Source organism: Cydia pomonella, chromosome 10, assembly GCF_033807575.1.
Source record: "Cydia pomonella isolate Wapato2018A chromosome 10, ilCydPomo1, whole genome shotgun sequence".
Classification (NCBI taxonomy): Eukaryota; Metazoa; Arthropoda; class Insecta; order Lepidoptera; family Tortricidae; genus Cydia; species Cydia pomonella.
The window spans coordinates 2,690,640-2,707,260 of NC_084712.1; the positions used below are offsets into that span (position 1 = coordinate 2,690,640).

Sequence of the window (16,621 nt, forward strand, 5' to 3'; positions counted from 1 at the left end):
ATTATAATGTATGGAGAGAAAAAAATTGTATCAAAAACGAAACCGAACATCATTTTTAATTTTCACAATTCAACGCTAGGCATTTCCACTGCTGCAGCTCGTTTTAAAATAGAAACAAGTTAAAGTTTTTTCTCTAAACATAATAGTTTTAATTTTTTTAACGTTCATACTCATTTTTAGTTAAAAAAATTGCAAAAAGTTATATTTTTTTAAATCATTCCCTATCGAAGGCGAAATTAGCAAAGTCCCACTTTTCTCGATTTGAGACGGCAGCGTGCCCTTACATTAGAATGTTCAATTTAAAGTATTCGTTCTGATTTTCATCATTTTCATTTTCATCACCTTAGTTGCTCTACAAAGAGGACAAATTAAAACAAATAGTCAAACGGTAAATACGTAGTTAGGGAGTTTCGTTCTGTTCATCATCAGCAGTTCCACTACACTAATTGCCAGTTTTTGGATGAAAATGCTTAATTTGTAAACAAAAACCACAAAAATCACTATATGTGTACCTATAAGACTTTAAGTGTTCCCTCAATTCTTCATGGATTCCATCATTAGAACTTTGAACCCGGGACGGGACCATCGGCTTTATAGGCAGGGTCACTGCCCACTAGGCCAGACCAGTCATCATACATTTTACTTGACAAATAGAGATGATTATTATTTATTTCTTTTGTTTATGATAAAAGGTTAAATTTGATTGATCTAATATCTGTTCTAAATATTTTTACACAGTTTTCAACATACATAAATACATCTTAAAACTACACTATAACACGCATATTAAAATTGTAAATCGAGCTCTCGTTAAAAATGTTGTCCATAGTTTTCCTATTGTTGTACAAGTACTATTTAGTAATTTTTGATGGACTATTCCCGATATTTGGATTTCAAGTTAATGCAAGATATTGTTTTAACAATACTATCAGAAAAACTGAATTTTTGGTTAACAACCGGTTATTCGTATATTAAAATAAAAACCGGTTACATTCTATAGTTTCAAGCAATAGGAGCACATGATTTAAAAAGTTGCATTATTTATAAAAAAAATTGCTGACTCTACAATGCATGAAGTGGGCAGGCCTACTTGACACTCGGATAAACGTGTTACTCACATGGGTAATGCATTATTTAGCTGTCGCGCTCACTCAATAACAAGGAAATTTTTAATTTTATTTAGAAAAAATATGTTTTCAAATGTTATAACAGTACTTACGAATGAAAAGTGATACCGTGAGCTTTGTTTTTGTGCTTGGAGCTATTGAAGCACTGGAAAAAGGCGCAACACGGCATTCTTTGGCAATATTTTATCGAATTTGATGACAATGTTGACACTTCAGCGTCACCCGTACGACTAATTCAATATAGGTCCCGGAACCTATATTTTGTGGCTCACGATCGAGCGCCTGGTACCTCATCTACCCCTATTACGTACATCAATGACTGAGACCCAGAGGGCCTACCGCAAACCACGTTCGATATGTTTCCTCTCTGTCGCGCTTGTAAATTCGTACGTAAGTGTGACAGGGAGACAACACGTCGAACGTGGTTCGCGGTTGACCCTCAGTTCTTTCTGCCGTGGCGGGCTATCGTGCGAGGCCGAAGGCCGAACTGCAGGATAGCTGTGCTTGGACTTGAACCAATGGTGGCGAAAGGCTCTCAACTTTATCTTGATATCTACATCAGGCTATGTTTGGTGTCATTTTCGTATAAATCGGGAATGCCGAATTCATTTAGGAGTATGGTATCACATTGACACCATTCCGAAGTGGTAACGTAAAATGTTCATTATATTTTAATATTCCCGTTTCAACCGCTGAACCAATTTATTTGAAATTTGGTATAGAGATAATTAGTTTGAGTCCCGAGAAAGAGCATAGGATAGTTTTAATCTAAAAAAATATCGCTAAGGGTGTGTAAAGGAGGGTGCAAATTTATGTGGGGAATCAATAACCGCTGCACCTATTTGAATGAAATTTGGTATGGTCTACAATTTAGATTTTGTCGAAAATGATACCAAACGTGACTTAGAACCTTAATTAGATCTTAGGAAAACAAAGATTAATTCTGCTAAAGGAAACGTTTGGTTAAAATAAAACCGTATGCTTTTGGTTTTCGACCTTCGTGGGCCCCCGAACCTGCACTTTAGCCTTTGATTCCGTCATCAGTTTTTTGTCATAAAACTTTGACAATTAGTTCGCACGATCGCGGCTCTGCAGCTTGGACGTGTGCAATACGTCGCAAACAAATCTGGTGTGCAAGAGCTTGGGCAGCAGGGGTGACAAACCTGTTAAGACTTCGGTGCGAAGCCGAAGACCGAGTTGCAAGAGAGCGAAATTCGGACACGACATAATTATAAATTAAGACAAAGTGTAGTTCTACTATTAAATTCGACACCCCGAGAAGGCTGAAGAACAAGCTCCACGTAGGGTTGAAGTCAAGTAGCTTTCTAAAACTGAGTCCTACGTTGGGTGTAAGGCCCTTTGGCCCAAAGGCTGGCAGACTTGCCGAATGCTGGAAATCAAACATTAACCACGAACCATTGGGTAAAGTATGAGGAATAAATCAGCATATTGCAAGCCTGATGGAAAGATTTTTGGCCATGAGCTTCGGGGGCCTCCTTGTAGGGGCAAAGGCCTGCGTTGGAGACGCGCTTACGTGCCCTGTATACGACGCACAAAGGTTCATGTACAAACTACCCGTTTTTTTGCCTGCGGTTTTGGTGCCCCCCTAGACGTGGTGCCCTAAGCAAGTGCTTATTTTGCTTAAGGGTTAATCCGGCACTGCAATCGGCCTTTGCGCACTACGCTACGTACGCTTCTGCGCGAGCGCTGACTCGAGCTCCGTTTATCTGTCATTAGAACATCGACCCTTAACGTAACACATTAAGGTACATTTTTCCAAATCCTACCTTAAACGGGCATTAAAATGTCGCAACTTAGAAATGATATATCATTGCAGTATCTACCTTAATTATAACTTATTAATGTTCATTTTTAAATACTTAAAATGACAGTTGCACTTAAAGACTGAAAAGTGAACGTAGCTCAATATCAGCCACCCGCTTCGTTTCTGTCCTCCGGGCACAGTAACGTAACTCAAACGTTGAATAGAGAGATCTTTTGAGTTACACCATTTGGCCCAGACCATACCACATAATGGCTAATAAACCTAGCATAAACGTTATACGGCAGTCTAGAAGAAAGTTAGATGAACACAATAGTAATTTGGCAGAAATCTCACCAGTAGCGTACCACGGGTTGACACTTGACGTTTACGCAGTTAAATGTCGTGGTAGCTCACGCCTAGTTTAATGATATGATTTTAGAATTATAATATCTAAATATGCTGTTGCCATGCAATTATTTTGATTTAGATTTAGCTTGACCTAATTTCCCAATAGATGGCATGGTTTTGTTAAAAGCATTTTCTAGATCGCGCTAACGAAGTGTCGTTTAAATTAGATTTAAAGAAGTTAAATTATTGATAGGAACGCAATATGGTGAGAAAAATGAGTGTATAAGCGTGATACTAAGTTTATTAGCTTAACTGTGGCACAGTTCTTGTACATCACGACGATGCGCTACTGAAATTTCATTCTTACTAATACTACTTTAAGATCGAATTTTCCTCAGCGCCGTCGCGATTCGTCATTCGATATATTTATAGACAAAATTGACGATTACAATAATTTTAACTGTTACTTACTTCATACAAAACGCAGAGTTCGATACGCTATCTTATTCTACTTGTGACGACGTGTACAAATACACAATGAACCAAAAAGGCTCCCTGTTGAACCTAAACTTGATGCAAACATAGCACCGACATTTAATTTATAAAAAAATGTGTAATTGAGCAGTAATTGGTAAAAGAAGGGAACACACAGTTCCCAAAACAGTCCGAAAGCATTTTTCCGCCATAATAAAAATTTACTAATGATAAAAAACCTAAGTCAGCAAAACGAAAATAATTCATTCGAAGATCAATGAAAACAATATAAGAATCAAACTTGAAAAAAAAGGTATCCTTAACCAAAGATATATAACTAAAGATATTATATATATATATATATATATATATATATATATATATATAACTCTGTATAAGATAAATCAAGTTTTTTTTTTTTATTCCGAAAAGGTAAGCATTTGACCACAATCTCACCTGATGGAAAGTGCCGATGTAGTCTAGGATGGAACATGCTTACCTAAAAGATGTCTATTCACTCTCGATTTAAAAAGGTCCATGTTATAGTGGACTGGGAATAGATTTGCAGGAAGTGAATTCCACTCCTTAGCCGTACGCATGATAAAGCTGGATGCGTAGCATTTAGTGCGAATCAGTGGTAAAGTAACGACGTAAGGGTGAAACGCAAGTCCGCGTCTAGTCCCACGGTGGCAGAACGGAGATGGGGGGATAAGATTATGTAATTCCATCGCACGCTCCCCGAAATGTATCCTAACGTAACGTAACGAAATGTAGTCTAAGGAAAACGTGCCTCAAGAAAAATGTAGGCGATGCACCTTTGGCTCAAGTAGATGGCGACACCGTTTGATGTTTAACACATATGAAAATACATACGTGAAAGAACATGGGTCAAATAGCCATATGTCATTTGAGTTTTAGTCCTGTGTCGAAAGATGGCAGTAAATTTAGTTGACTACAAAATTTACTTTGACAATACGCCTCTTTATTGTCTCTTTGTCTTAACTGATCAAATAGCTATAAAATATAAATATAAATAAATCGAGGGTCTCTAATTATTACGGCGATAGGTGCCTCCATAAACGCCTACCCTATATATTTAACAGCCTGCCCTCTGACATCAGACAGGAAGCCAATAAAGTTAAGTTTGGTAAAAAGCTGCGTAGTTACCTTGTAAACTGCATAATATAATTATTGAGCATATAGAAACGAATCTCATTGTAATATAAATATAAATATAAGAGAGTAGAGACTGCACGATCCCACAGTCAAACCGTGTAAACTGTTTTGTGGGACTCCGTACCTGTTTGAGATGTATGATTTTATGTTAATAATAAATAAATAATAATAATAATAATAAAAAATCGGAAAAGCGAATTTGTATGGATGCTTTCGAACCTTTTTGGGAATAATGTAGTACCCAAAAACAATTTTAAATAGATCAAGTCCCGCTACAGTAAAGTGAGCAGGGGAAAGGGAAGCGGCGGCGAGCCGCGACGCACCGACATATTTGGCATTACATTCGCCTAACCGGAGACCAGTAAAACAGACTGCCAAACTCCATACAGTGTAAAAGCTGCCTAACTATTATTCTAGATGGCGTTACTTTGGTGACGTTCCAGTCTATCTTGAAATTCTCAGTTTGTTCACTAGATGGCGTTTTAATCAAAAATCTTTATCGACAAACGTGAATACAGTGTAAAAGCTGCCTAACTATTATTCTAGATGGCGTTACTTTGGTGACGATCCAGTCTACCTTGAAATTCTCAGTTTGTTCACTAGATGGCGTTTTAATTAAAAATCTTTATCGACAAACGTGAATCGAGAAATAAAAATGACATTCTAACGTCTTACATTAATTAGTTTTCTATATGGAACGTGCATAAACTGAAGGGTGCAGCCCAGAAGCCCCCTATTCATTGGCGCGAAGTATGTCATGTTTTTATTTTTGGTTTAAGCCACTAGATGGCGCAATATCGCGCGCCAGAACTGTAGACATTAATTGTTTTCGTTTTCGATTCATGTCACAAGATAGCAGAGTCTCCAATACGCACAGTCTCTATAAATAATTATCACGAACCCAGAAAAAAGTTTCTGGGTTTGTTTTACGTGATAATTATACCCGAACCCAGAAAAAAGTTTCTGGGTTTGTTTTACGTGATAATTATTTATAGAGACTGTGCGTATTGGAGACTCTGCTATCTTGTGACATGAATCGAAAACGAAAACAATTAATGCCTACAGATCTGGCGCGCGATATTGCGCCATCTAGTGGCTTAAACCAAGAATAAAAACATGACATACTTGACATACTTTTACAAAGGCAAAAGAGGTGCCATCTACAACATAATTTAAGCAACTTCATATCGAGTTTGGCAGACTTTTTATCCGTCTCTAACCTAACTAACGAATACAATATGACACATTTAATACACCTAAATAAAAATTTGCACTCTCTCGCACCGAGTCAACAATTAAAAAATCACTTACTAATAATGGATAATCACCAAATAATTAACTAAATAACCTATCCTCGCCCACAGACGAGCGGATTCTAAGATTCTTTACTTGTAAAATACAAACTCACTAGACTTCTTAGATTTACCACTTACAACCATCGCTGAGGACTTTTCTATAAAGCACGATGAATTTCTTACACCGCCATATAAGACCGCTTTTCCATCTCTATCGCACGGGCGTATATTGCCGTCCCATATTACCGGCTGTTCATGCCGGGCGTATATTGCTGTCATTTTATGCCACTGTGCGAGCGGGACAGCGATATAGTTAGGCGCGCGCGATAAAGATAGTAAATGGGTGGTCAATTGACGAAATTCTTCGTGTTTAGCGTCCTTAATTTAGACACAGTAACTTTTTTGTTTAAAATGAATATTTCCTAGTACCAAAATTCATACCATTTCGGAAACAGGAAACACATTAGAGTCAGACCAAGCTAAGATTGCAGCGATTTAGATAGCCCAGCCTGTGCAAGTGTTAAGTAAACGTCATAATTTGATAGATGTTTAAAATAACACTTGCACTGTCTGTATCTTGGTCTAACTCTATAACCAAAAGTTAACTGTAATTCAAAGAGTTATCGAGCGATGATCAAACGTACTGACGACCATAGATTAAAATTCGTGATGTCACTAATATGTAGTTGCGTAAATTCTCTATGATTCGCCAGACGCGGGCCGCTAGCTTACAGTAACAATAAATGAGTAGCGGCCGACGGCCGAGTATACTAATCTTATTAATAAATGCATCGAATCTCTTCACAGACTTCCATTCGACACACACAAATCACAATCTCTCTGTAACGCCAAGGCTCAGAAACCGATTAAATTTCCAAACCGGTGCTTGGCGCAAAATATTTTAATTTCGGTTTCGCTCGAAAAACCGTTTTATTAGGTTACAATATAGTTCTTAAAATGTTCGCGTTCTTATAAAAGGTCGGGGGAAAACCGAAATAAACCGGTATTTTATAAAGCGGTTCCGAACTTTGTACAACGCATCATCAGATACAAGCGAGAGATGTTGATATATGACTTTGCGTGGTTAAATAGGAGTCTAGCACCGATGCACCACTTATTTTGTTATTTAAGTGATGTTCACAGGCAAAAGACACTTAGATGTCGATAAAGACGATTTCTAAATGCATCTTTACCGAACCGAAAACCTTTTGCCTGAAAATGAAACGGGCATCAGGCGGGACCACATAGAGCGAGCATACGCGCGAGGCAATTTCCGCACAAAACGGCCAGTGTAGACGTGCCTCGGCCAAGGAAATTGCCTCGCGCGTATGCTGGCTGTGTGGACCAGCCTATTGAAAAAGGATTACTTTGAATAAATATATATCCAAAGCTTACCAGTTTTCATTGCTCTTAAGCTGTTTAAAACAGTGCTCGTCTAAAATAACACTAATTACTAACATAAGCGGTGCCACGGTGCGTTCACAATACAAAGTTTGGCGATATTGTCTTTTTCATAACAAATCATTGTAGCGATTAAATTAGATTACTTATAATTAATTCATATTCGAGAATAACTCAAAATTCCCAATATTTGTGCGGCAAGTTTGCCAAAAACGAAATGCGCATTACTTAAGCGTTTACAGTGTGCTTATTTCATTTTTAATGTTTTCAAAACGTTTATTTCATGGGACGGCCTGTCATGATTATGTGCTCGTGTATTTTTCAAATCAGATTGATTTACGTACGTCCACAACCTTTAAGTCTTACTTGCGTTTCCCAATAGGTGGCAGCACCACAAAGGTCTTGAAAACTTCACCTTGAAATTACTATACATATGCGCGCGAGTGGCGAGACAAATGACCAATGATCGGCGGCCGGTAGCAATTTTTCGACGAACGTATTAATATAATTATATCCATGTAAGAGATTTGCGACCTTAGCTTACAATACTTAAAGTTCAATAGTAGATTGTTAACCAAGGGGTGAAAGCAAGCCTCGGAAACCGGTTAAATTTCCAAACCGTTATCATGTACTTGGCGCAAGTCCTTTAAATTTGGTTTCGTTCGCAAAACCGTTATTTTAAACCGATTTTTAGGAGAAAATTTTCACAAAGTTCCTGTTAAATTAACCGGTTTAGAATAATAAAACCGGTTTCTTCTTATATTCGCTCGTCGAATAAACCAGTTTATTTAGGTTACAATAAAGTTCATAAAACGTTCGCGTTCTTATGTTCGGAGTTAAACCGTAATAAACCGGTATTTACCGCTATTTTTAAAATCGCTTCCGCGCCTTGGATGAAAGGCACCATTTCAGTTTCGGACTATTGGCGCTCTCGACAGTCGAGTGCCTTTCATCCCTTGGTTAACGATATTAAACTTTAAATATTAAAAGCTAAGGTCGCAAATCTCCTACAAACATGCTATTAAGAAGTTTGAGACTTAAACCGACGATATGTGAATTCTGCTTGCTCTGTGGAACGCAGAATGTGTGAACGTGGAATTGCAGACGCACCTACCAAGTATCAAGTTGTGCGCATTTCGTTATAAATTAAAGCGTTCTCAAACGGTAAAAAATACTAAATGACAGTCGTTTTATGGCAGTTACTGTGTGACTCCGGCTAGACGGACCGACTCGTTAACACTAAAATTGTATAATTAAAGTTCCGACCATCACATTCACAGTACAGACTTGACAGTCATGACACATGAGACATGACAGTTGGCAGACTTGTCCACGACACAACAGTAAACTATTTAGGCCGCTTATAGACGCAGTAAGATGTTGCAGTCTAAATATCGTCGAGTGTCAACCAAAGCTTAGTAATTACTATCACAAAATCAGAGCCTAGTGAAGTGTTATAACAAAACAAGGCTGATTTTTGTTTAACTGTTACAGTACATATGGTACTTTACTGCACTAGTGCAATAATTAGGACATTACGTAACTATGGCGAAAATTAAAAGGGCCATATGTACTATAAAAGTTTGTACGATACATGTGCGAATAGTCGTGTCGGTGTTGTTTTAAATTGTCGTTGCGAATTTCCTATTTTTCGCACTTGTATCGTAATGTACCATTATGCAATCAGTGCGTTTTAGCTGTCAACTGACGATATATAAAGCAACTTTATGTCAGACAATGCATAACTTAAACCTTGAAATTTTAATATCTTATTATTCAATGTTGTACTGGGAACTAAGAAAAGATTTGTGATACTTAGATATTGTTGTGATGTCGTATGTTTTTATATTTTGAATTTATGAGTCATAGGTTACACACAGCTAAACTACATGGCGCTACAGGTCTTCATAAATATTACGGCAACGATTGTTAAACGTGTGTACGTAAATTGTACAACAAATTGCTCCATCTATGTCGGCCTTAAACCAGTTACTTTTGTGTGTGGTCACTTAAGTTACATACTATTTCATTATTTAACCTATAGACGAAGAACTTGCAACAACTAACTATGGGGACATCCCCTTAAGGGAGACCTAAATGGAATGCCATTCTAAATATCTATATTATTACCTTTTCCACATTTAAAATCAAATTAGATGGGCACAAAGTTTCTTCCCACCAATGTATAAAGATTAAAGAAGGTTGCCTTCCGCATTATTTCTTATCAAATATGTCATCGTTGCATAATCTATATTTTTTTTATAATGAATATGTCATATGTCAAAGTAGGTAATAATATAGATATAGTTTAGTTTAGGCTTGGCTATATTGGAAAAATACTCTATAAGAACTTCAAAGGCTCTTACCAACTTTCGTTTTAAATTGAGTCTTGCGCGAACCGCATAGAGTTCAAATCGCTCATTACTTATGGTAGTTATAACCTTTTCGTTCTCAGGTCCGCGCGGAGCGGTCTCAGTACTTCAGCAGGTCGTCTAGTTCCGTGAGGGCCAGTTTACTGTCTATCACTGGAAAAGAGACCGTATGTTAGGAAAATACAGTTAAGTTTTGAATGGTAAATGTTAGGCACATATTACGTGTAGCCACCACCGTTAGAAGCATAAGCATAGGGACTATTTTCCTAACCGTTTCGTTCGGGAATTTTGAGAAATTTGAGCGTCAAAAAGTAAAGAAATAAAATTTCGGTTAGGTAAAATTGGATAAAACTACATTTTTTATTTGTATGAGGTTAACATTAACCAAACAGGTTAACAATAAAAATATAACAAAGTAGGTACTCGATATACTTTGACGAAATAAGGGAACTAAATAATATGAAGAATTTTATTATATGACAAAACATAAAGGCATAGACGAATAAAACAAGAATACTGACAATGTCTATAATAATTGCATTCCTTTAGTTTTCGGGTTACTGCCAGATGGCGCCACTAACCTAGCAGGTTTCAGTTCCATTCATACTGTTCGTCGCTTAGACCTATGGTTTGGGGTAGTTCCGCCGCGCCGTATATTGAACGCGAGTCAAGTTATTTTGAAGCAGTTCTGTTCCATCAATTTTCTTCGGCGCTTAGACCCCTAGCAAAGAGAATTTGAAATATAGGTGTATTGTCAAAGAAAACTTTGTGGCCATGTCATTTTACTGGCATCTTTCGACACATGATTAAAACTTTTAGAAGGCTATTTGACTTGGATCCTTATTCTGTCACTAATATGTGTTAAATTTGTTAAATATCAAAACGTGGCGCCATCTTACCGGGCACAACCTAAAGGTTATGGCGCCATCACTCGAAACGATGCTGGCATACCTTTGGCCTTTGATTTATTAGATGGCGCCACTTTTTGTAATTCAACAAATTTAACACATATCAGTAAAAGAATAAATCAAAGTCAAATGGCGTTATAAAAGTTTTAGTCATGTGTCGAAAAATGGCAAAAAACTACTGTCACTACAAAATTTTCTTTGACAATCCACCTCTATTTTATATTCTCTTTGCCCTTAATCAAAATAAGTCAACTTCCGTTCAAAAGACCGCGCTGAATTTTGGACATTGTCAGTATTTCTTGTATCGTCCATATAGGAGTTGAAAGTACTAAGTAAGTAAGTAGTAGTAGTAGTAAGGAGAGTAGTGAGTGTACTCACTTTGGTCCGGGATAGTAGTAGGGAGGGGGGCGCTCGTACTCAGTGGGTCCGTGGTAGCGGGGAGGGCCTTCTTCCCAGTGCCTGCAACACGCAATGCAACATTCAACGTGCTGTAACGCGGCGCGTAACATGCAAATAGGGGGTATTACTGCAATGTTCTGCCGCCAGAGTGCAGCACCGGCTCATATTGTAAACTATAGATTATTTTAAACAAATATACAGTAATTGAGTAAGTAGTGTAAAATCTAAGATTATTTCGTGCTTCGAATTTGACAGGTAAACGAGATGGCGCTGTACAGCTTCATAAATATTATTAAATAAATAAATAAATATTTTAGGACATTATTACACAAATTGACAAAGTCCCACAGTAAGCTCAATAAGGCTTGTGTTGCGGGTACTTAGGCAACGATATATATAATATATAAATATTTATAAATACTTAAATACATAGAAAACACCCATGACTCAGGAACAAATATCCATGCTCATCAGTCTCATCACACGAATAAATGCCCTTACCAGGATTTGAACCCGGGACCATCGGCTTCATAGGCAGGGTCACTACCCACTAGGCCAGACCGGTCGTCATTAAATTACATACATTGTGCGGTAACTCTGATTGTCAAAAGTTGACATTTGACAATTCAGTGACCGTAAAATATATGGCGCAGTCAGAGACATGTCAGTCGCTTCGCTTGACAGACAGATGAAGTGTGCGAAAGGGAAGCCATGACGTATATGAACAAGCCATAAGTGCAAAAGAGGCAGACTACATATGAGAAAACGTAACCAATTTTGAGTTCGAAGGCGGCCGAGGCGGCCAAAATCATATTGCCGTATTTTTTAACGTGAAAAATATAAGCGAATCAAAAAGAAAATTATACATTAAGTAATTTAGTGACGATGGTGTCATGTTGTGTGCCGGGTTGTAGTGTTTCAGGGCCAAAAAACCCAGGAAAATACTCATTTCACAGGTAATTATGATATTCCTAGCGAAATTTTCGTAACGATATTTTATCAAATTAACAGCATAAAAAGTGTAAAAAACCAATTATAACAGTTCATTATAAGTTTTTCTTCAATTATGTGTTAATATTTCATCATATTAGTCAATAATTTAGAATATTTTGTGTAAAAACCTAAACTGTTACTTTACGCTAGGGCTTGACAAAATGTTCATATGACTGTATCGATAACTTGTCGGTATATTAGTAGGTATGGAATTAGTTGTTCACAAGACTTCATTAAGATATTACCTTTATAACCGACTTAAAATAATAACGATTGTTATAATACCTTTTTTGAACGTGTACATGTTTAGCGATAAATTTAAACTTCACTTTCCAACACAGTACTTACATTTTAACCACTTTTACACGGCTTTGCCGCCAACACAAGGAAACACAAGACAGCGTATACTTGTATACAGCGTATACATATCCAACCAAAGTTGTCAGCAGGAAAAGGCGCGAAATTCAAATTTTCTTTGGTAAGTCAACTCTTTGCGAACACATTTTCAAACAACTTCAACTTTATCATTTTCAACTTTTTCAAACACATTTGAAAAAGTAGTCGATAAAGCAGTTAAACATCGATAGATTATTAATATGTTGTAACATGACATCACTATTTTTGTTCGCACATAGACAATTTACGCACACACTTGCATTTAATTTTTGGTCACACTTTCCAAGTTTGACAGTCGTTCTATACTATCCTATTTCTATGGGCGCAGTACAGCGCCATCTGTTTTGGGCACTAACGGGCACGTTTTTTTCATAGACTTTACCTCTCTATTACATTCAATTTTATTTGCTTATACATACTATGCCTTAAACAATTTTCTGACAAGTTTTCACTATGACTTTGATGAGAGTCAGCCGCGAAACACGAAAATCAAAATTTCGTTATCTGCCTCTCTATAGCTCGAATATGTAAGAGTAAAGAGGTAGGTAACAAAATTTCGATTTTCGTGATTCGGGGTAGGCCCTGTGTTTGTGCTAGTAGCGCCCTCTACGCAGAGTTTTGCATAATATTCCCTATTACAGTAACACTTGTTGCTATACACGTTGTAGTAACGTTTAATACGTTAAAACACGTCATGCAACATATTGTTATAGACGGAAACACATTATTAAAACGCGACCCGATGAAACGTAACGCGTGTTGGGTCGAATCAAATTGTATTAGTATCTATGACCAGAATCACCCCATGAATCCGTCAGTGTGATTCTGGTAAAAATGTATGTAATTTTCGCTCGTTTTCGTAACTACGTGGAATATTATTAGGGCATATAGTAGCGGCAAATAATCTATCATATTTGTTCAGATACGTTTGCATAACTTTTTTTGATAACTTCAAAAACGGCGTTTCGGCGATTTCGATGAAATTTAAAATATAGGGACGTATGAGAACGGCAATTTGATCAACCTAAGGTACATTTTTAAAATAATTAGTTTGCTCGAGTGTTCGCGGTAGCACGTCGGGTATAAAATGGTAAAGTAATGATTCGATTTAATTTTCATACCAGAGGCTAACGAGGGCGAAACATCGATCCATCTAGGTTTTAGAGGTTAAGCTCCTACACAGCAGCAAAAAGCGCTGTTGGCCTAGCGGTAAGAGCGTGCGACTTGCAATCCGTAGGTCACGGGTTCAAACCCCGGCTCGTACCAACGAGTTTTTCGGAACTTACGTACGAATTATCATTTGATATTTACCAGTCGCTTTTCGGTGAAGGAAAACATCGTGAGGAAACCGGATTAATCCCAACAAGTCCTAGTTTACCCTCTGGGTCGGAAGGTCAGATGGCAGTCGCTTTCGTGCCTACGCTAAATCTTGGGATTAGTTGTCAAGCGGACCCCAGGCTCTGATGAGCCGTGGCAAAATGCCGGGACAACGCGAGGAAGAAGGAGAAGCTCCTGCAGAGCAATTCAGCATTCATCCGGTGCGTGAGTGCGTATACGTGCATGCGCGACATTGCGCGTGTTGTGTACGTGTGATACGTGTATGTGTGTGTGTGTAGGTACTCACTTTGGCGCCATATCATTATATCTGCGCGCGTGGTGTGCGTCGAGGGGCGCGGCCAGCGCGGCGCCGCGCGCCTCCTCCCGCGCGCCCGAGCCCCCGCCCCCGCCGCCCCCGGCCCCGGCCCCGCGCCGCGCGTCTCGCCCCGCGCGCTTCTCTGCCTTGTAGGCGCTAAAATATTACATTAATAAGTGGATAGCTCGGAAGCTTTTGAGGTGTTGGAAATGTTCACTGCAAAAGCATTTGTACAGCAACAATACCTATATGTATGACAAAAGACATCGTGAAAAGTTTTTTTTTTTATCTCTATACTCCTCCTATTTATTATTAATAAGTGGTCGTCATGTATAACAAATTGCGTTATACAATGACTATAGTCGAGTAAAAAACTCGCTGCACGCGAAACAAGTAAAACAGAGACAGGACGCTACCCGCCACAGGTGTGACAGAGAGCACACTACGTATTCGCCTGCAGTGAGTGCCGCAACTATTTTTTTCAAAGTGCAACGAACATTTCAAACACGATTAATCGTTCATTCTGATGATAGCCACAGCAAGCAACCTGCGAAAACTTATTTTAGGTACTAAGTCTGCAGAACGACTTAGTACCTATTTATACAGGCTGATCTATTCAACTTTTTGCCATATCTACACTGCAAGATTAATATATAAGTCATACGGAACCACCTTTACTATTGTAGTGTATAGAACTATAGATGCTGATATACGTGCATTCTAATGCTATAGAATTAATGATCTTTACGAATAATGTGTAGTCTTATTAAGACTCTGGTTGTATCAATACGCCTCCCGACTTCCATCCCTCCATGGCAGGATCGCCATGTGAGGTGTGGCGTCAATTGAGACAACTTGTTGGTTGGAAGCATAGTTTAACTATGAAATATGATCCTTAACCTACGGAGCATATATAGACAGATTATGTGAAGGCGTGTGTAACGTATAGTGCACACCACACTATGGAACTAACCTTTATTTGTGGAAATAATAGGCTGTCCCATACGCAGCTGACCGTCAGCAAAAATGTATTAATTAAATTAACACTAACAAATTAACACGTGCGATTTGAGGATTTATCCCACAGCAAAGGTGGTTCAGTACAGTAGGCTTGACTATTTATCTCACAGAGTATGGCTAAAGATTAAAATTGAACAGAATTAAGTTTGTGCAATCAATGTTTCTTGCGCTACCCAAATGAACGTCAAGACTGAGATACTTATATGTTAGTGTATTGCACACAAGGCACAGTCGCCATCAGATTTATCGGAACGGGCAAGGTGCTCAAAAATATCTGAACACGCACTCTAAGTGTAAGATCTGAGTGGGCGCTCGAGTTGGGCGTGCAGCGGGGCGGAGCGTGCAGCGTGCATGTTAAACAAATGCCAACGTATAGGAGCGGCCTTAGTTCACGCTGCTCAAATCGCTGCTCAAATCACTTGTGAGCCCGACGCCACGCTGCACGCCCCGCCGAACGCTCCGCTTCAAGCGCCCGCTCAGGCCTTACACTAACGCCTTGACAATCGAGGCGTGTTCAGATATTTGTGAGCACCTTGGCCGCTCCGATATTTCTGTTGGCGACTGCACCGTGCGCAGTAGCAAGCGTGACTCCACATTACACGGCAATACTTCCACAGGCACACTTTTAGCTTTACAGACATTTGAGACGAATTGGTATCCTAAGAAACGTTGAAAAGTTCAGTAAAATGCTTGTTTTAACGTTTTAGAACACAAATATTAAAATTTTATTTCAATTGCCCAAACTGAGTCTAATAGGGAGTATTACTGCAATATTCTGCCGCCAGAGTGCACTTTTCGTAAACCATAGAGTAACATACATACTGTGCCTTAAACTGTTTTTTGACAAGTTTTCACAAATAATAAAATATGATTGATGCATCAACGCGGTTTTACAAAGGGCCTACCGGGAAACGCGAAAATCGAAATTTAGCTATCTGCGCCTTTATCTCTCGAATATGTAAGAGTGATAGAGAGGTTAGATAACGAATTTCGATTTCCTTGTTTGGCGGTAGACCCTCAGATTTTGATGGATTGTGGTAGTGGCGTCCCCTACGCAGAGTTTCGCGTAATATTCACTAATGCTGTCCCGCTCATAATGCCAGTGGTCAATGAGACGGTGTGAGCGAGACACATACAATAATGCGCGTCCCCTATTTAGCGCGATTAGCCTCTTTACTTTAGTCATTTTAGAATCTGGGATATAGGTTATAAAAACGGGCCTTATGCAGGTTTAAATTAGATCATTTTCATTGGTTAATAATTTCAACAATGATATCTGCAGATAAGTACAGAGAATACACTTTTTTTTCTTTC

General features: G+C 38.4%; 1 protein-coding gene across 3 annotated transcripts in view; it reads right to left on the reverse strand.

Annotated features, from left to right (window-relative positions):
* Nucleotides 1–5,799: 5,799 nt before the first annotated feature.
* Nucleotides 5,800–16,621, reverse strand: part of LOC133521824 (prominin-like protein) — a 130,416-nt gene continuing 119,594 nt past the window's right edge. For all 3 annotated transcript variants that reach the window (XM_061856907.1, XM_061856904.1, XM_061856905.1), the window contains 3 exons: nt 14,279–14,443; nt 11,245–11,325; nt 5,800–10,111 (listed from right to left, as the gene is read on the reverse strand). In XM_061856907.1, the coding sequence (XP_061712891.1) occupies nt 10,099–10,111; nt 11,245–11,325; nt 14,279–14,443 (259 nt within the window). In that variant the 3' untranslated portion in view covers nt 5,800–10,098. The remainder of the gene's footprint in view (nt 10,112–11,244; nt 11,326–14,278; nt 14,444–16,621) is intronic.